General features: G+C 37.1%; 1 protein-coding gene across 1 annotated transcript; it reads right to left on the reverse strand.

Annotated features, from left to right (window-relative positions):
- Window positions 1-1,864: 1,864 nt before the first annotated feature.
- Window positions 1,865-21,656, reverse strand: synpo2lb (synaptopodin 2-like b). The gene is made up of 4 exons (XM_056469122.1): window positions 21,416-21,656; window positions 15,275-15,426; window positions 14,488-15,203; window positions 1,865-6,193 (listed from the first exon to the last, which is right to left on the reverse strand). Exons 1-4 carry the CDS (start codon window positions 21,515-21,517, stop codon window positions 3,588-3,590), a joined length of 3,576 nt encoding a protein of 1,191 aa, XP_056325097.1. The 5' UTR covers window positions 21,518-21,656; the 3' UTR covers window positions 1,865-3,587.
- Window positions 21,657-22,426: the final 770 nt, after the last annotated feature.

Here is a 22,426-nt window from a genome sequence, read left to right on the forward strand (position 1 = left end):
AAGAAAAGAAACCAAAAAGCCACTGTGGTGACGTCCTTACATCCTTTTTTATTTACAATCTCCTCACTGCTGCTATTCAGCACTCATTTTCCTATGTGTTGTTATTCTGACCTGAAGTGACAAGCATTTGTGCGTGCTTTCCTTCATCATTTTCTATGGCATCTCTCGTAACTAGGCGACTGTTTTCTTAGAGGATGACAAACAGAAAAATCATTGCTGCAGCTCCGATGCAAGTTTATGGGGGAAAATAAAAAAAGCACTGCAGTGTTTGGATGCGCTGTGTTTATCTAGGGTAATTAGTCTGCAGTTATTACAGAAATTTGTATATTCCATAAAAAGTGTGAAGCAGATAAGTTAGTTCTACTTACATGAATCGCGGTGCGCTGGGGCATTCGGAAAAGTTCAGATGTTTTTCAACTAGGTGTACCTGGAAAATGCGCTACCATGTGTGCGTTGTGCGCTTCCAATGACAAACTGACTCCCTAAGCTTGGCGCACGCTCAGCAGCCACATTTTAGTAAAACTACAGCACTTCATACAGAAACTAAACGTTTTTATTATCGATATTGACAATGGTATTTGGTCATTAAATACAGATTTTATCGCCTAGCTCTAGGTTGTGTGCACTTTTTCTTTTTCAATTCCACTGTAGCAAATCATTTAATATTAACTGAAACTATAGTAATTTTAAAAGTAAAAGGCTGTAAAAAAAGTTGTATATAAAAATATGTAGTTTTTGATACTAAAACAAATATTTGCAAATGACTTAAATACCCAAACAATTAAAAACAAAAATAGTTAAACAATTAAAAAAGATACACAAATCAGTCACATTTTCCCTCCACCCCTAAAATTTATTATGTGCATCTATCCATCTATGAATCTTACAGTATCTTAATCAGTAAGTTTAGTAAATCAGTTACACTGGTTGTTTTTTATTAATGGGAAACGCGTAATGGTTTTGCTGATGTATATTCATTTATTTATTTAGTGATCATGGTTGTAACTCTGAGAAACAGTGGCAGACCTCCACAGTGTTATATTGCCCCTGAAGAAAAGTCAAGAGTATTTACAGCTGCACTTCACCAGTTTCTCGAGTCTCGACAATAATAGGAGTTGTAGTCTTTCATATAGAGTCTGTTCACAGTCAAATTTGTCTTTCAAATAAAAGCAGGTCAACAAAACCTGCTAGATACAAATTAATTGCAACATTGCAGCTTGTTTTTACCTAACCTCAAGCAGGACAGAGGAGCGCCTGTAGTACTAATCATCACCAACAGGGGCGTCTGACGGAAACAGTGGCTCGTCATGACGGATACACACAGTTTGGCTAAAGTTAGCACCTGATATTTTGTGAAATATGATCATACTATATGGTAGAGCAAAGGGGTCCAAAGGCAGTTCAACTGACTGAGGGTAAGATTACAGAGCTAAATGCTAGGCGGTGCACAGTTGTTTACAGAACTACAACAAAAGTTTGCATTTACCTATGTCTTGAACACGACCATGTCTTAACTTGACAAATATTGTTAGCGTTTGGAATTTTTTATATACATACATTATAAACCTAAGAATATTACTTACTATGAGCAGAGTATCCGAGGTAAAACTTTAAAAGAGCTGTCTTTCATTCTGTGAACACAAAATACTTATTCAATTTCGCACAACAGCGCCACTCAGGGGTCTGTTATGATTACTGAATGTTCTTTCTACCCTCTGCATTTCAGATAAACTTGTAGTATTGTAAATTATATTATTTACAATGTGTTCTAATGTGGGCATAGCACTTACATGCTTTATTTATATGCTTGTGAGACGATATCACCTCAACATAGACAACTAAATGAACATACAGACAACCACAATTGACATTTTTACATTTATTTTCATTGCTCTTTATTAACTCAGTACAAATTCATTCTCACATTCCCCTTTAGAATTCTGAAATCCATTAAACTTTCCATTATCTTACTATTTGCATTGTACATAACTCCACTATAAATCACTGTAACTCATTTAATATAATTACAGTTTTTCTCATTATATTTACCACAAATATAACACATTTACTATAGAATCAAAGCTTTTTGCTATGTAAAAGCATGAAATACATTCTGGCGAGCCTTTTAGTACACACTCATGAAAATGACTAACATTATTTAATGGCCAAAAGGCACTTTTCTCTCTATCCTTGCTTTAAAGTTATATATCTTGCTTCATACCTTTCATTTACATCCTTCCCATGTGTTATCGCCTGAATGACAACAATGTTCATTACAGTTTTACATCCAATCGACCTTCTTAACCTTAGTAGAGAAATGGTACCCACCATTCCAGATTGTTTTCATTTCCACCAAGGCCATTGGGTTATTTTCTGAGAAAAAGCAAAGCAAGCAATGCTCAACTAGCCCTATACAAGTTCACAAATGCTGTTGAACAGCTCATACAAGTGATTGAAATGGATGTCATACCTTTTTGGCAAAAGCATCATTCACAATGAGAGCAAGCACCAGGGAAAGTGGTCAGATGTCACATTCGCATAATACGTCAAAAAGATAAAGCAGCGCTTTCGGAATTTGTCATCTAGTGTATATTTTCAGCTGTCAAATGAAAAAGCCCCAACACAATACCCCACAGTGGGGTTTTTGCATGCTTTTCTAAATGCTCAGTCAAAACCTTGGCATTCGCAGCATTATGAGGATAAAATGAGCACATGCATCAAGCATCCATACTGATCATGGTCAAACAAGAAGCAAAGGCTTTGTGCGATGCTCTAGACAAACACAGGCTTGCAATTCAACCTCAAGAGATGTTTAAAGAAATAAAAGATAAAATCAGATGAAAAGGGCATGGCAGAGGCCAGATGAGATAGCAATTCAAGAGCAAGAGGGGGGGTGGTTTGTACCATCTCTCCACTTGAGGATCCTTCGACTTGTTTTATTTCAAGCCTCTGTCACATTCTTCGTAGACTTTTTCATCTCTTTGTCACTGAGACTCTAATACAACTCATCTTAAAACATTCTATAACACTTCTACACAAATCTTCAATGACTCTGCCTTTCATTATCTTCTGACCTAATAGGACTCTGTCATGTATACTTACCAATCATCAATACATCATTGTGGCCCCAAGTGAAAAAATAACAAGACAATTAATTATTACCATTTTTCTTCCTTGTGGCCCCTTGTATATAATGTCAAAACTGATCATTGCTAATATTTTATTTAGTTGTTCTCACAAGATGTGGCGGTGTATTTCTGATGGATAAACTTATTCACACGGTGTAGAAGAAATTAGCAAACTAGGAAACATGAATCAAGGTTGTCTGCACAGTACATAAAAATCTCAACATTCTGAATAACACATATACAGATGTTCACCTCCACTATAATATAGCTGCGTACTCTATTTTTAAAAAAAACTGGGTGCTCGTAAGGCTTGTGTGCTACAGTTGTGAACATGCACAAAAAAATCATCTGACTGATGATTTTGTCATATTACTGTAGTCGAAAGATTCATTAAGCAGAACAGAGCTCAAGCACTGAAGTGCTCTTGCCCAGGGTGGCAATTAGTGTCCAAGTAGAATCTCAGTAATGTATGGAGCCAGGCCTCCACACATTTGGTTGCAGACCCATGCTTGATGTACAGAAGCGGGGTCTGGGTACCCTGAGGTTCGGACCACTTGCAGACCCTGAAGACCGAACACCAGCAGACAGGGGACTCAGCTCAGGGGCACTCTTGAACTGCTTGGCTGCCTTTAATGGGGTATAGGCTTGCCCAGGATTTGGTTGTGCGATAGGCACTGAATTTGCTGCAGGGACATTGGACATTTTGGGGAGAGCAGGCAGGGCTGCTGTCGGAGCAGGAGGAGGTGGGGAGAATGGTGCAGCAGGTCTTGGAGCTACGGGAGGTGGGGAAGTGACATCCCTGCGCCACATAGGCTCACCTAGGGTTGTGGCAGAGCGAGGGGCAATTACAGTTGGGGTCAGGGAAGTAGGTGCAGACATGGGAGTAGGTGTGGAGAAACGTTTGATTTCATACACACGGCCTGCTTTAATGGGGACCTGCTTTGGTGGGTTAAGGAATTGACCTGTTATGCCAACACCATTCTGCTGCTGTTGTTGATAAGTGGTATTGTTTTGAGGATTTACTCCATAACTGAACAAAGAGGGGTTCAGCTGGTATGGTTGCTTGCTCACAAAGTCTAGAGCCTTTATACCTTGTTTGTTGTGTCCATGCATTGTTTTAACTCCAACTTTAGTGGCATCATTAGCCTTGGTGTTACGCTGAGCCACTAGAGGGCAAGAAGGTGACAGCAGTGGATTATAATTAATGGGTGGTGGGGCTCGGATGTTGGGAGAGTATTTCCAGTTACCGGGGAGAGAAGGCGTAGGTGAAGGGTCACGAGGCTGTGCTGGAGATTTGGGCTGTTTATCCACCACATAGCGATCCATGCGACTTTGTCTACGTGCAAACAGCTCTGCACCTTTACCTCGCATCTGTGGCATCTCAGCAGCTGGATGACCTGGTTTAGGAGCTACTGGTGGTGGCAACCTGTTTCTCTGTGCCTGCATGAAGTTGCAAGCTTCTGCACCAAGATTGAGGAAATCTTCCTCAGGGCCAGACTCAAACCCAGCCTCTACACCCGAACGGGACCTGTCATCAAAGTTCTGCACTAGAGACAGTAGTTCAGGATTGTAAGATGGAGCCTTCTTCTCCTCTTGAGCATTGAACATTGGTTTCTTAGTGGATCGACGACAAGCCTCTTGCAGAATGCCAGTGCGTCCAGCAGGGACTGAGACCCGTTGCTCTCGAGAAGAAAACCCATCAGTGGAGTTGGAGAGAGGATACTGTTGGGCAATTGGTGCATTTGGTGTTTCCGGTGTAGTGGATGCCACAGAGACATAAGGGTTGAAGGAGACTTTGTGGGATGGGGAAGGTTGCATATTTGGTTGCATATTTGGTGATGGAGCATGAACAGGAACATTTGGAAAACCTGGCACATTCATAAATGGCGGAGAAAAAGGCTGTGCTGGGACATTAACTGGTGGAGGTGGCTGAAATTGAGAAGAGACTGTGTGGTGTGGAGGACTGAATGGCATTGCCTGTGCCTGGGGGTGAGAGTAAGTTTGAGCCATGCCAGAAGGCAAACTCAAAGATGTTACATGAGAAGTTGTTGGGGGAAAAGGAGCTGAGGTACTGGAGTAGGTTGGGGAGTAGAGTGGAGCATTTGAAGGGGGTGGAGAAAATGGACCTGAGATGACTGAGGAAGGAGAGAGGAGAGAGGAAGGACCATTGTAGGTGGCTGGTCTGGCAGGGATATACAGTGATGATGTAGAGATGGCTTTCTTCCCCTCTGAGGCAACAGGAGAGAAGGCAGCTGGGAGAGTTGCCACAGACACAGTCTGAGACTGTGATCCAGCCTTTTTGGCAGGGCTGGGTCTGAAGACTACGGGAGCAGTTGCTGCTCGGTTGCTCACACATCCAGGGGCAAAAGGCCTGGCAGTTCTGTTGTGCACTGAGCTGGCAGCTGATGAATCTACTTGCTCTGGTAATGCTCCAGTCAGTGATGGCATAGGTGTTTGGCCTGGAGAAGATAACACTACACTTGTCCTGCTCACTACCAAAGGTTCTCCATTCACCATACTTGTACTAAGAGAACTGGTACTTTGGGGTGTGTATGGAGCAACTGGGGTATATGTGAGAGTTGAGTCTCCCTGATACTGTGGCATTGAAAATGTATTCAGATTTGACACATGTTCTTCAGCTCTTTTTCGCTGTTGTTCAAAAAGCTGGGCTCCTTTTCCTGAAGTGGCATTTAAGCCTGGACTGATCTCTGCTTCTCTATCAGGCACAATACACGCTGAAGTCCTCTTGTCTAAAACATCCAGGTATCCACTATCCCAGGTAGGGTCTGGTGCAGCAGAAAAACCGTCCTCATCAAGCTCAGATTCACTCCCAGGAAACAGGCTTTCGTCTTCAGTTTCTCCTTCTGTGTTACTGTTGCTTTCTCCGTCTACACTGCCGAAGCAGGTGAGAGTATACTTCTTGGCCCGTTGCCGTCGCTTCTTGAACATAAGCACACCTTTAGAGTGAGGGTTAGGAGCATCTGTCAAGAGAGAAGCAATGGTTCGACACTTGGATCGGGCCTCCTTCACCTGCTTGTCTTGTAAACTCTCACCTCTGTGTAGCTCTAGGGAGAAAACATATACAATAAATAAATAATGTATACCAACAAGTGAGAAATACAGAGTAATTCTAATTAATGACTGTTTCAGGCACCACGTTACATATATTCCATTCTCCGTTCTGTTTTGTAGTATGGCTTTATAGGCCTATTAGCATGCCTTGTGTGGATAAGTCTATAAATTAATTTAACAGTACCTCTGATGAATTGGCAACATCAACAAAGTCACACATACTGTATAAAGACAACACAATAAAGTCACAATTTTATTCAACCAAGCTGGCATTGTAGTAAATTAAAACACATTTTCTAGTCGAGTCAAAATAGCTCTGATTTTAGACACTATAAATGCAGTGGGTTAGATGCTGAAATGTCTGGCTCAAAAATCCTCATGGTAAACTACTGAGCTCATCCTTCTCTACAAATAGCCAATCGCATTCTAACAGGTTGAGCAAGTAACCCCTGGGGATCCAAGATCTGTTTTAAAACACAGGGTATAAAAATATGTCTATAAAACTAAAGCAGAAAAGCTCTAAAGAGGACAGTATTTTTGCAATGATATTCTCTTTCTAATATGGAGGGCTTTAACAATGGAACACAACATTAAATTCAAGAAATTCTCATTGAAAAGGTCCATATGAAGACATAAACATGAGTTTATTTTCAAAGCACATTTATACAATTGCCCAAAGTGCTTTACAAACAAATACATGTAAAGGATAAAAAGAAGAAAACACACTCATTACATTTACAAATGAAACACCACAAAATACAAAATTTAAACACCCCTAATCAAATTATTTAAAAACTCGGGCTTATTAAAAGCAAGCGATAATAAATTACTTTTTAGCTGGTCCTTAAAAATATACTTTCAATTACGAATTAAGTATACTCCTGTCCGGTACTCCTACATTAGAAATGAGCAAACACAGGTTAATCATTACACATCTCTTGGCATCAAAACATGTAACATAAAATTAGGCTTCATAAGAAATAATTGAGCTGATCAGTAAAACAAGCTTAGCAAAAATCACAAAAGTCAAAACTGACTTATAAACCATGTAAATAACACCTCTCTATCCATCAACTTGTCTTACCTTTCACATTAGAAATCATCTTATCCACAATTTTGAATAGTTTAAACATAAAACAAGCCACCTGTCATTCTACAGTTAAACAAAAGCCCTTGTAGATTACCTGCGTAGATGTGTCCTTCATGTTCAACCTCTCCAGGCAATGTGAAGCTCCTCATGTTGTTCAGAGTAAAAACTGTGATCCCAAGCCAGCCTTACTGGCAGGACACACGCAAACACAAGAGTGGAGAGCAGCCAGCAATACTTGGGTGCTCTGCCCACATTGGTACGAAATCAACCAGTCCCTAGCCTGAGGTCAGGCCTTTTAAAGGACCTTTTGTCTAACCACAAGACCCTGTCACAAGCCCAAAGAAACCCCATTATGTCATTCAAGCTATTTTAGTCAGTGAACAGCGCTAACGGTCATTTCCCACCTGTTTGGGCACACCTCAACCTCTTTCTGGATAGGCCGGCTTAAGCTGAGCTTCATGTGGGGTCATTCTAACATGTTCAACAACACAGCAATTACTTTAAACCGACAATGAAACAAGTACTGCCTATCAAATGTTTTTGAGACTCTAAAGTGCCGATTAAGGCAATTTGACTGTAATCGCCAAATAAAAATTATTTTTATCACTTTAGCACTTACTTTTTACACACTTTTGACAATTACAAGCCAATTACTAAAGTCCTACAATTAATTCCATCACAAAGGCTCTTTAATCTTTGCTCACTATTTCGAGAGAAATGTAATATCGGCTGGTAATCACACATCCACAATATTTCATACCATGCTCTTTCGACCTCCCACAATGCTGTCACGATAACAGGTGCGCACGCTTCATCTTCTCCTCTTACCAAGGCTGTCTGAATAGCCTGGCTTATTCTGTATTTTCACCGCTAACAGTGTGACAGAAAAGAGCAGCTGACATGAACTTCTCTACTCACTAATGTCCCAAGTCAAAACTCACCAAAAGAATTCACAAACAAAAAGTTATGGATATTCAGAGTACTCTCAATGGAGATACAGAATTAAACTCCAAAACATGTTTATTATACAATTATCAGTGAGTCTTGGAAAGCAAAGTGACCTTTAGACTGTCGGCCGAGTGGCATTAGTTGAGGAGAAACCTTTCCCTAAGGCCTTAGAGTGGGGAATTAGCACCCCATCAGTTATAGACACAAGATATATTGTTTGACTCCAATGAAGTTTCCAAAATGTGTTTATCTTGCTATAAGAAGAAATGTGAAAAACAGACTCCTAATCCTCATCCCATAATTAACTACATCACACTGACACCTGTGTATGCATCTCATATTTAAGGTCAGATTTTTAACCTTTGAGAAGGATAAGAAGTCAGATCACTGAATAGTGACTAGAGGCACATGATATTGGCTTCAGTACACTGTAAAAGTTATATGATCATTAGTCATGACAGCATATGTTTTTACTTCACTGTAACTTATTGAACGAGAAGTTAATTATGCTCTAACTTAATTTCATAAGTTATGCAATCTGTTTTAAGTCAGTTTAACATAATATAAGTTCAATGGACTCATAAGGTTAATTTGATTCAGCTTGATTTTTTTACAGTGTAGAAATAGATATTATAAACAAAAAGTATTTGTATATTCTACAAAGAAAAGCTCCTGAACCAGTTTAGTTGTTCCCAATCAAGGCTAGAAACCCTTGACACATAAAATTATAAACACTTTTTAATGATTTAAACTGAGTTATTTTAACATTGTTGAATTATTAGCCCCCCTGTTTGTTTTTTTCCCCAATTTCTGTTTAATGGAGAGAAGATTATTTCAACACATTTCTAAACATAATAGTTTTAATAACTCATTTATAATAACGAATTTATTTTATCTTTGCCATGATGACAGTAAATAATATTTCACTAGATATTTTCCAAGACACTTCTATACAGCTTAGTGACATTTAAAGGATTAAATAGGTTAATTAGAGCGTTTGTTCTGTAGACTAGTAAAACATATAACTTAAAGTGGTTAAAGTCACTGGGAAACACCCATACACTCTCATTCACACACATACACTACGAACCATTTTAGCTTATCCAATTCACCTATAGCGCATGTCTTTGGACTTGTGGGGGAAACCGGAGCACCCGAAGGAAACCCATGCAAACGCGGGGAGAACATGCAAACTCCACACAGAAATGCCAACTGACCCAGCCGAGGCTCGACCAGCAACCTTCTTGCTGTGAGGTGGCAGCACTCACTACATGCTGCACCACCGCGTCACCCCTGACCTTAAGATTTTTTTTATTTTTATTAAAAACTGTTTTTATTCTAGCTGAAATAAAACAAATAAGACTTTCTTTAGAAGACAAAATATTATCATACTTACTATAAAAATTTCCTGTCTCTGTCAAACATCATTTGGGAAATATTTAAATAAGAAAAAAAAAAATTCAAAGGGGGGCTAATAATTCTGACTTCAACAGTATATATATAATAAAATTAATAACAAACACCATTAGATGTCTTCGTTTAAAAAACTAAAAATAGAAAACTTTATGTTTTTAGGATGTTAATTTACTTGTGGCATATTGTAGCCTTAAACTGACCGTTTTTACATTTTCTTTTAATACTGCAAGGTTATGAAAGTTATGCCATTATTATTTTGTAATGTATACAACAAAAAAACAGAACTACTGTGCTGGCATGCATACTACTGTCTGAAAGGCAAAGTTGTAATCAGTTTACAAATCTTTTTCTGTTTTTAAAAGTAACACATTACATAGAGATATACAATACAATACAATACAATACAAAGCTTTATTTTCAGACTTGCATCTGAAATTTTCTTGCATAACAGCATGATAAATACTCCTTACAAAAAGACAAAGACATACAAATAAAATAAAAAATCATTTTACATGGACCTTATTCAGCTCCAAGACAGCCTGATGTACAAATGACTTTTTTAATTTCGCTTTATTAAAACTTGGGACTCTAAATCAATAGTTAGACTTTAATGGTGTAAATTCATGATTCAGTGATTTTCCTTGCCAGCCTTGTGAGGTTCTTGCAATACTAACGGTCAGTTTCTCAAGAGGCTTTCCTACTATCTTTGAACAGATTTTAATCTGGTTCATCAACTTTGTTTTCAGACTCACCTAGACGCATATACCATACAGAATTACAATACTGCAGAACAAGCAGAAGCACAGACATTAAAAAAATGGTCAAGAATCTTTTTCCATGCTCCAAAAGATCTAAGACGACGCAAAAAATTGATTCTTTATTTTATCGTTTTACCACTGGTGTAAAGTAACAAGTTACAAATACTCAAACTACTGTAATTGAGTAGTTTATCTCAGAAATTGTACTTTACTAAGTAGTTTTATAAATGTTTACTTTTACTTTCCCTTAAGTACATTTTTAGTGCTGTATCGGTACTTTTACTCCATTATTTTTCTTCAACCTGTGGTCACTATTTTTTTTTTCTGTTTATGGGGATTAGTAAAATCAGTCCTGTGATTTCTGTCCAATTAAATCGCAAACAGAATGTAAATCGCATCATAATGAACTACCTCAAGACATGGGCAATTTATAATTGCAGCAAACTGTTTGGAAGCATTAAAAGTGTCCAAGAAGATGTGCAAAATCTTAACAAGCTTTGATGAGCCTGTTTAGATCCATGTCACTGATGAGAAGATGATAGATGTTTACTGTATGATGACCAAAATGGCCTTAAACACCCAGCAAGCACAAGACGTCAACATGACGTCAGATTGACGTTGTACCCTAATGTCATGGGGACGTTGCATTTCGTTTCGAAATGAAAATCGGGTTGACATCAGAACCGAACGCCAGGTTGACATCAATGTCCAACCTAAAATCAACCAAATATTAACGTCTAATGATGTTACAGCTTGACATTGTGTGGACGCTACAGTTATGACGTCTATCGGATGTTGGATTTCAGTTGCCATACCTGACAAATAAATGTCAGTATTTGACGTCAATGTGACATTGGTTTAAGATGTTGGCTCAGCGTTGGATTTTGGTCTCCTTCCAACACAACCTAAAATCAACCAAATATCAAAGTCATTTGATGTCGTTATTGGACATCAAAATAAGATTGTCCTTAGACGCTGGCTAGACATTGAATTTTGGTCACCTGACGTCATAACCTAAATCTAACCTAATATTGACATCTTATGATGTTGTGTGCCTGCTGGGCAATTATTAAATGCACTACAGAATGTTACGTTTACACACATCCACAAATTACATGTAAATGCATTCTTTTTTACATCAGGTTTTTACAGCATACTACACGAGTACTTTTGAAAGGTCTACTTTTTACTCATACTTTGAGTAATATTTACAACAGATACTTTTACTCTACTTGCACTACATTTTTAGTTAAGTAATGGTACTTTTACTTCAGTATGATTTTTCAGTCTTTCCACCACTGCTTGTTACACACACTATCAATGTGATCTTTCCATGAAATCTTGTTGTCTATTATTACACCCAAATATATTTGTCTACCTGTTTACACTATGTATAACTTCAGGGTTGTAGATACATCAGACGTTGTCTCTATACAAACCAATTCATTGATGATTTTATGAATCCGTAATACTTTAAGAATATAGTATACCAAAAGAAAACAAACTAAACACGTTGTATATTTTAATTTAACACATGCAGATCATTCTTGCCTCTGAAAATGACATTATTAGCAAAGACTGAAAAGTTTACATGGACAAAATGCAATATCACTGACACTTTAAAGCAACTGGACATGCCTTTCCCAGCATGCAACAGAGGTCTGTATTATAGGCCTGAGTCAACGGACGAATATAGACTCTTGCTCGTTTGTGTCCAACCCTCCTCCAGTGCCCTGTAAACCCCTCAGCGGGGCGACATGAGGAACCCCCATCACCAACATATAAATGAGCTCAATTACAAATCCCACACTATGATTATTTCCCACTGAGCCATATCCTGTTCTTAGATTGTATACTGAAAAAAGTGTTGCATGCAAAACTGTTGCAAACAATTTATTTGTGTTGAATTTAAACAAACAAATTAAATTTAATAATGTTCAACTTAATTTGTTTGTTCAAATTCAGCCTAAATAAATTGTTTACAACCACATAGCGTAAAAAAATTGAGTAAACCCAAGGAATCATCTTTGAATAATTTTTTTCAGTGTATGGTAACCAATGAAGCAAATGTGAATCTTTAACTGTACACTATAAAATCCAACAGTCAACTTTATCAAATTAAATGAGTGTAGTTAACTCAAAATTGTCTGAAATTTAATTCTACTCAGTTGAAAAGAGTTTTGAACTCAGTGTTGAAGGTATTGAGTTATTTAATACCTCATTAATTCAACTTAAATGGAGTAAGTACACATTACTCATATAGATTAGTTTTGTAACTCAAATGGTTTGTAACATTCAGTTTCCTCAAACGGTTTGAGTTGACTTAACTTATTAGGTTTTACAGTCAGTTGGTTTGAGTTCCCTTCATTTATTGTGTTTTACTGTGCTCAAATTGCTTCATTTACTCAAATGGATTAATTTCACAGTACTCATTAGGATTAGTTTTGGAACTTAAATGTTTTTTTTGCAATTGGTTTCCTCAAATGGTTTGAGTTACCTTAACTTTTTGGGTTTTACAGTGTAGTTTATCAGATGAACAACATCAAGATGATGATTTTTTAATACAGTAGCGGGTCAGCACGTCATGATTTTGCCAAGTGCGATGCGATTCTGGATTAACATTTATGTTGATACAGGAACATAATTTTTGTTCGAAAACGTATTTCATACCTATTCCTTACCCCTAAACCCAACCATAACTGTAAATTATTTTAAAAATCAGGGAATATAGTCGGATAACACTCAAGTAGAAGTGCATAAACCTAACCGTAAACCTAAGCTTAACATAAACTGTAAACAGATCCCTTAATTCTGATTGGCCGATTAGAATGGTGTTCCATACTGTAGATGTTAATCCAGGAATGTGTCCTACTAGTCAAATCAGGTTGGCGGAGGAGGTCAGATGTTATTTCAACACCGACTCTGTAAGTTCATTCAGCATCATTCACAAAAAATAACTTGTCTTAATACAAACTATTCTTTACTCTTGTGTTTTATTCATTAATTCAGACTGTTAACCCATAGTTCTCTATTGCTACTTTTTGTCATGAAAAGTTCTTTGTGTCCATTCAAAAAAAAAAAAAAAAAAAGAGTCAGATCTCTGTTTTAAGAGTCATGTTACACATCACAGCTTTTGTTGTGCAGAACAGAGTATCAATAGACTGATTTCTGCCTTCATTTGATCAAATATCACTGTACCACTCCAGGCCCAGATTCACACTCCTCCTTGACATTAGAGATTGAATTCTCCCTAGAGGATTTCCAGAAGTTAAATTTAACACAGTCCACAAATAATGTATGAAGTAATGGCAGAAAGAGATATAGGTTGAGAAAAGCTGAGCTCATCCTCTGAGTTATGCTCATTTAATAAAGAATACAATTTTCAATATGCATAACTCAAAATTTAGAATTTAATCAATTTATTTATTAAGTGTTTGCTTTTTATTTATTTAGCAGGCACTTTTATTCAGTGCAACACTTAGTGAAGGTCAAAAAATATTACTTTAATTTTGTGTTTATTGCTTTAATAAATTGGTAATCAAAGTAATGACTTTTTTTTTACTGGATTTGTTCAGTTTCTTTATGTTATCTTTAAAAAAATGTGTCAAAATAGCTATTTTTCTTTTTGAGTAATGATAATTCATGTTTTTTTTACCATCCATATATTATGAAGCTGTTTTCTCCAAGTAAACATAGTGATTTCCGTAGGGTCACATGACTATAATGTCATAAAATAACATTTGATATTGTATATTCTTTTATTAAAATAGAAACGTTAATTTTAGATTAGAATATTAATATCCTTACTGCATTTTTCCTCAAATAAATGCAACCTTGATGACTGAAAGAGACTTTCTAAACCAACTGACCACAAACACTACTAAAAATAAAGGTTCTTTATTGGCATCAATGGTAGTTTATCTTGGTAAAGGGAATCTTGAACTCTACTCTAACAGGTCTTTGAGGAACCAAAAATGTTTATTCTGCGGCATTAGAGTAAACACTAGTTTAGAACCTTTGTTTTTAGGAATGTACTGTACATATGTGCTATTTTAAAAGGATGACTGGTACTCACTGGCTTGCCTGGCCTTGTCCATGTATGTGACAGTGAGTTCTTCATCCACTGGGTTGTCCACAGGGCCTACCATGGGCACCATCTGTCTGTGGGATGCTAGCATGAGAGCTTCTTTAGCCCGCTCAAGAGACACAAGTGGAGGTGGGACAGTGGGGGGCTCCTGGAAGCCACTGTCCACTTCCGCAGCTCCTGATGGACTTTGGTCAGAATTCTCAGAAGAATTTTCCCCCTGTTGTGACCATTCGTTCTGCTGGGGCTGGAAGACCACCTCTCTGCGGGCCACGCCATGCATAACCTGCTTCTGCGGAGTCTCCATTGCCTCTACATCAGACACAGGCCAGCTCTGAGTTTGAGGGTACATGACGTCCTGTGTGCTCTCATAGCCACTCATTCCTGAAGTCTCCTCCTCCTGGGGTGAGGCTTGGCCGGGGATCTTGGCAGGAGAACTACTGGGGCTTCGGCGCTTCTGCCTGCGCTGCCTCTCTTGAGCTGCCACATCTGCGTCGCTGTCTGTCTCCCCATAGTAAGCCTCACTGTCTGGAGGAGACGTGAGCCACTCCAGCCCAGTGGGGGACATCAGCGATGCTCTGTTGACACCGGATGGTTTCGAGGAAAGTGGAGGCGACAGGGCTCTCAAGGCTGCCCGGTACTCCTTATCAATTCGAGGGGAGGGAGCCCGACCCACAAGCACCACTGACTGATATGGAGCCGGGGCCCTGTTTGGAAAGCACAGTGATTATCTGGAGTATGACTTTTATAGCAGCTTCTCATGGTAATGATATCTGACCTTTTGATTCGCAGATGGAGGGTTCCTCTGCCGCTATCGATCAGATTCATGGCCTCAGCGTGAGACAGACTTCCACAGGACACATCATTGATGGACAGCAGCTCATCCGTCTCTCTGAGTCCAGCCCTACAGGCCTTACTGCGCTTCCTCACCTTCAACAGCAGGGGGAGACAGAGTCACTCCCTTGGAGAGTTTGTGATAGAAGGGTAAAGTGGAACCATTTCTAACCATTTATTTACTTGACTAGCAAACATTAAGTGAGTTTAGGATTGGATCTGTTTAGTATGACTCTCCTCTCCTCTACAAAAGCATGCCATAATTTAGGCTGCCTTTCAAACTGTTATCTATAAGGCAATGGGTTATCTGTGTATCTGAGTGGCAAGTGATGGACTCACTTCACAGTTTTGGATTTTTCCAGTGCTGGACACTCACTAACTATGATAACGCCTTAACAAGTGTCTACATAATAGTGCCACACTTCATTTAAAGATTTTTTCTCTGCATGTATTTTAATGAATACTAATTTTAAAACTCTTCTACACTTTTTGACCCATTTAGCCGATCTCCGGGTCTAGCAGGAGCACTTTTACCCTATATGCAATATTATTGCACCTGCTGCAGCCATGCTGAAGCTGAAGTTCCTTGATCATCATCATTACTAGAATTTCAATTTACTTGAACTTCTATGTTAAGCTGCTTTGACACAATCTACATTGTAAAAGCGCTATAGAAATAAAGATGAATTGAATTGAGTTATGCCAGAATGAGAGTACCTAGCCATATCAACCTAGAAAAAAACCCCTTTTCAATTTCTATTGGCCTTAGTACACAATGTAACCACACAAGAGTCAAGCTATAATTAGGAAATTTATTAAAACTCTTTTTTAAAGTTTTTGAGTGAGATGCATATAATCTAATTCAATTCAATGATTTATGCTAAGATTAATATGCTCCCGTCAGTCGTGAAGATCAGCTGAATGTATTCAAGAATAGTACAACTCAACTGTTTGAGTTTTTTGGAGTTTATTTTGGGAGTTTGAAACAGCTGTCCAAAGCCAGGTCTCCAGAAAGGGAATTCTCCTGCTAATAAAAACCACTGAATCACCATTGGTCTGCATCGATGGTGCAATAGTTATTTATATCTGAGCAATATCATTTGAGTTGCAGTGCAATATGGCTGCATATCAGCACTTGTGGGAGGCATGCGTTGTCCTTGTATGAGGAACTACTTTCTTCCACCATTCATTCACATCTGCAGCTGATGTGATGTGCTGTGTTAACGCGAGACTCTTATCGCGCAACAAAAAAATATCGCAGTTAATCTATTGTCGAAGTTGGATTGGGAGCTGGGTCTATTCTACGTGAGCTATGATGACTTTGACCTTGATATTTTAGCGCGGATCTATACTTGACCGGTGAGCCGCCTGACAAAAAAAGTGCCCTTCTGAATCAAATCAGCAGGACGCCTGACTTAAACTGCAGTTTGGCAGTTTCACTTTAACTCATAAACATTTAATTCATGCCGCAGTGACAAACTGGGGTATTAGACGCAAATAAGGAGTAAAGACCTGTGAGAGTGTTATAGAATGTAATAATGCACAAAAGGAAAGAAAAAAAACTTTTTTCGCGATGTGTGTGTGTGGTTTGGCCCGTTCTCAAAGACTTATTATTTGGGTAGCACACATATTCTGAATGCCTTAAGCAGAATTCAAATAATTCCAAGATTAATCTAGATTGAAAAAAATAATCTATGCCCACCTATAATATAAATATATATGGTAAGTGAAACACTTTTCAGTGTTCATTAAACTCATTTGCTTATTGTCTGTTTTCTTTTAAAGTCTTTAAATTTAACATTAGGCCTTGAAGGGTAAATACTTAATTTAATTCATGGGGCATATAAGTCAATCAATATAATTCAATAATTCATATAAAGCATAAAATGTTAAACATATTAACATATTAATTAGATAAAATTGACATCTGCACTGGACAAAATATTTAGCACAGTCGTGTATGCTTAATTTAAACAAGAAAAAAATATGTTAAAGGAAGCAAAAATGTGACTCTCAAGCATCAACATATTGTTACACCACCATATTATATATTTTTTTATTGTATTTCTTGAAAATTAATGCTTCAATAAATGATCAGCCAGATAGAACCTTATAATTCCAAGCGGAAAATTACTTTTCAGAATTAGAAGGTTCTATTTGCATTAACCATGTTTTTTTTTACTCCAACTTGCAAATGAAGAACTTTGATAATTTACTTTTAGAGAGCATTTAGGGTCTCTGTCATGTTAATGAATGAAAGAGAACTGTTACACACATATTGTTTGCTATATTAAATGCTAAAACTTTGAAGCTCAATATCTCAAAATAGATATACACACACATTCTCTGTTTTTTTCTCTTATTCTTACATATAAAATAAACTAGAAAGTGGTTTTATAAAAAAATGTAACTGTAATTATCAATAAAACTGGGTGTTCTCGTATGTGCTAGGGTCAGCTGCATTTCCACCATCACTTTAGGGACTTGATACCTCATTGGGTAAAAATAGGAATTTTAACTGTGGAAATTTACTATTACTAAATCAAATCATTTACTCATTATTTAGGCCTTATCCTTTGTTTTTGTTTTTATCAGATTACAAGGATTAAGCTACAATGTGTTAAAAGTGAGTTTCTTTTTTGGCTTTTTGCCCATCTCCTCAAGTGCTGGACCTTCCAAAGGTCATCTGTCAAATGTGAGACACTCACTTCATCAGCACGTACCAAGCAAAAAATCTGGCCACATTCCTATCTTAACCTCTTGCTTTCAAAGGCTCATTACAAACACATCAAATCTACTTTGATGAATTGAGCAGCAATGTTTGCATGCATGCATATTCATCTACAAATGCCTAAAGGGATTAATGGTTTAGAACAGCTCAGACTATTTGGTCTTATATAACATCTAATTTTAAGAACTGCTTTTTGTGTCTTGGACAAAAATAAATGCGCAATATCATAAATCTTTACAAAAACTGCAAGCACAATTCTAATTCGCTTTTTCCGTGAACACTGGGAACACAAATTAGGAACAACGTAAATGAAAGCTTGGCCTGTTTACCTTTTTATTGCCGATCAAATGGTCTGAGAATGCAAGTAGGGGGAACAACATGTGCAGCTGGTGCCAAGGCAGCTGTTGCCTATTGGCAGACCTGAACCAGCGCATGCCATGCATTCACCATGTGTTCTTCACATAGCCTGAATAAAGTGCTCAACCATTGTAAAGAGTCAGTTGTCACTCAGTCACAAAGCATTCAGAATGAGTGCATGTTTTTGAGAAGTCGATGATCTAATTTAATACTAAGGAAGTAGACCTGTTTTATATTGGATAGCCGAGAGTTTGGGAGCATGAATGCATTTAGCATGAATGCAAGTTAATATGAGGACGCACTTGATGTCATTTTCAAAACATTGCCAGGACATTTTGCTAACCGAGCAAGAGTCACCGAGGTCGTTCTAGATGCCAGGATTAAAAGAAGCAATCAGAGATCCGGCTGGATCAGAATAGCTCAATTAAAAGTAGATGGTCATGGAAAAAAAGGCCATGCTGTAAATAACAGATGAGAGTCGGCAGAGGTGACCTTGAAATGAAGATGGAAACTCCCTACTGCTGGACGAACTTTTTTTTACCTAAATAAAAATATATTTCTCTGAATAAACATATATGACTGATGTCTTTTTCCTCAGAACATGGAAAGAGTTGACTAGATCGTCTCTGACATCGCTCACCCATCCAAAATAGCCCTTAGATCAGGGAAAATGCATTGCACACAGTTGTCACTTAACAAATGGGGCATAGTGCGCTTATAAGTAGACACTGTGGCTGTAATTCTACTCAGTCCTGAAATAACATCCTCATTTATACCAAACTGTGTGTGAATGCTTCTTTGAAAGATCTGGATTCCAGAGGAAGCCGAACAAAAGCTGGTAATTAGATAAGAGTGAAGAGATGCACCGTGAAGCCTAGCAGATTTATCTGTGGACCAGGAATGTTCACAGCACAAGGCCAAAACGCTCTTGAGCTGCATTTATCAGCAGATAAAATAAGTGCTTGCTGACTGTATAGTTCAAACAGGACATGATGGTATTTTGTTTGCCTATATTAAATGAAATATAGGTGTGAACTGCATTGTAGGCATTTAAAGGACACCAAATATTATCGTACTTGAGTAGTATGAGTTTACGCAAATAAATTCTTAACTTCCTCACACATGATTGCACGGGCCATGTGCCTCATAAGAGTAACATTTACTCTTATCAGGTGTTATAGACATTTTTCACTGACACATGTGGAGCAAACATTCCAGCAAACATTTCAGTCAGATTAGGTTTACATCAAACGTTTTATTTTCTGTCTCTGACTTTTAAATACTATAATGGTGTTTAAGAGTCTTAAAGGGATAGTTCACACGAAAATTGTTATATTTGCTCATTATTTACTCACATTCAAGTGGTTTCATACCTTTATTAAATTCCATTTTCCGTTGAACACAAATATTTACGAGAATGTTAGAAACCTGCAACTATTGACATCCAAGGAAGGAAAAAAACAAATGTCAGTGGTTACAAGTTTCTAGCATTTTTATAATTACATTCTTTCAAAGAATCTCTTAGCAGGTTTGTGGCAAATGAAGGGTGAGTAAATGTAAAGCCCAGTTTTGGGTGAACAATCCCTTTGAATGTAAATGTTTCATTGAGATTTATACTGTACATGATCTGAAAACCTAATAAGCTTTCCATTGGTATATGGTTTGTTAGACTGAGATTCAACTTTAGAAATCAAAATTTATATATATATACACACACACACATATAAATAAAATCACATTTAAATATGTCCAAATTAGGCTCTTAAAAATGGTTATTACTAAAGCTAAAAAACATTATGTTTACTTATTTTTCTAATTGTTTTTGGCATAAAATAAAATTAATGTTATTATAAATAATAACAGACCCAATAATTTTTTGTATAACCATGAAAATAAGACCAAGGTTAAATATATAGTATATTTTAATAAATATATATGAATATGTAAATATTTAAATTTTAATAAAATGTATGTACAGTGCTCAGAATATATAAGTACACCCCCTCAAAAATCTCTCTTTTGAATTCATATTTTTAATAGGAAGCTGTACAATATTATAACTATTAATAACTTACAATAACGGTCCAAAAACTAGTACAGCCAAATGTATATGTTATACAAATATTATATAACTTATATATATAATAATTATTATTATTATTGTTATTATAGAAAAATATTAAATACAAATTTAAAAAGAGAAAAATCAAGAGAAGCAAAAAAAAAAGGAAAAATCTAGTTAAACTTTGTAGTTTGTAATCTTTTTCGCAATATTTTGCTTAAATTTAATTGTATTATCTTTCAATTTATGTTTGGTGACTAAAATATTATTTTAATAAATATATCTTTTGTTTTGTTTAATTGCACCAAAATACATTGCCTAAATTCACTTAGAAATGGATACAAATATTTATTTTCAAAATGGGGTGTACTCAATTTTGCTGAGCACTGTAAATCTTACTAAATAAAAAATGACACACACCAATAGGCTTGCTTTTTCTATTCTAAAATAAATATATTATATGGTATACTATATGGGTCAAAGATGAAACAGTTCAATGTCTGCGTCCAATTAAATAAAATATATATATTGTACATTGATATAAAATACACGATTTAAATACTTTTTGTGTTCTAAGATCATTCAGTCTTTATTCTAATCTTTACTTAGTAGTTATCATTGTTAATTTGTATTACATATTAAATAATACTAAAAAATCTTTCTGACAAAATAAATAAAATGACATTATTAAGTTTTGTGGGGCTGATAAAGTATTTTAAAATGTCATCAAAGCATCCATGTTGTTAATGTGCCTAAGAATATATATTTATATTTTTGATACATAAACAGCCTTTACTTTTTGCCCCATAGTGCTCACAAACAAAACCCAAACTGATTATTCACTAAGTGAAATTTCACTTTCAACGTTTTTCAACAGTGAGCTTTACACACCCATTCATTAAAACGATTGAGGTATCCATCCAGCGTCCTCTTACCTTGGCCACTTGCAGAGGTTTCTGGTGCTCGGCTCCTCCTTGTAATCGGAAACCCCACGGTGCACCTCCTGACAGGGTCACCACCACCTCCTCTGCTACCATTTTCCTTATATTTCAATTAAATCTCTTTTAATATTTCTTGTCTTCTTTTAATAGTCTCGTCCCATGCCTGGATGTCCAGTCGTCCTTCTGTGGCTCGACCCGCCTGCAGAGCGCCTGTCAGTCCTGAGGTGAGTGGAGATACACACCCCGAGGGCCTCAACCACGTTTGGGGAGAGCAAAAAGTGGGCGGGAGGAAGCCAAAACGCCTCTGTCTCTCTCTTAGAGGAATGCCGGCTCAGAGGGTGGGGGTGTGTGGTCTAGATCCAGACTTCGTTCCTTCATCCTGCTGGCCACACTTGTCCTGTCAATCCACAGCCACATCCAAATGATGCTGATAGACCCTCTAAAAATAAACAGCCCAGCAGTCCCACTGAGCTTTATCTGTAAATGCCCTCAAAATGTGACGGAAGCTGTTAAGAGGGTTATTTTGGAGGGAGTCAGGTGCCTCAAGAGCATATTGCAAAATGAATTGATTAATTGTGCTTGTATGGCGTATAAATAAATGTTTAGCAAGCCGGTTATTCCTGTGGGATCTGTCAGATGAATAATTATGGAGATTTGTTTATTTAATATAGATATAAGTTGGTGGATCATGAAAAGGATGTACTTTAATGAGCTTTCATTATAAAATAGTATCAGTATTATTTGGTCATTAAACATTTTATTATGAGTTTGATTCATTAATTGTTTTATTTATTAAGATACATTTTTTATGTTGTATTTATATAATCTGTTGCCTGATTTCCTGATTTTTGACACAAAAAGCGGGCACAGGATGTCAACGACAGATTGACGTTGTACCCCAACATACAACGTTGGAAATGAAAATCAGGTTGACGTCAGAACCCAACGTCTGGTCGACATCAATGTTCAACATCCAACCTAAAATCAACTAAATAACAATGTCTA

This window comes from Danio aesculapii, chromosome 12 (genome assembly GCF_903798145.1).
Source record: "Danio aesculapii chromosome 12, fDanAes4.1, whole genome shotgun sequence".
NCBI classification, from domain to species: Eukaryota; Metazoa; Chordata; class Actinopteri; order Cypriniformes; family Danionidae; genus Danio; species Danio aesculapii.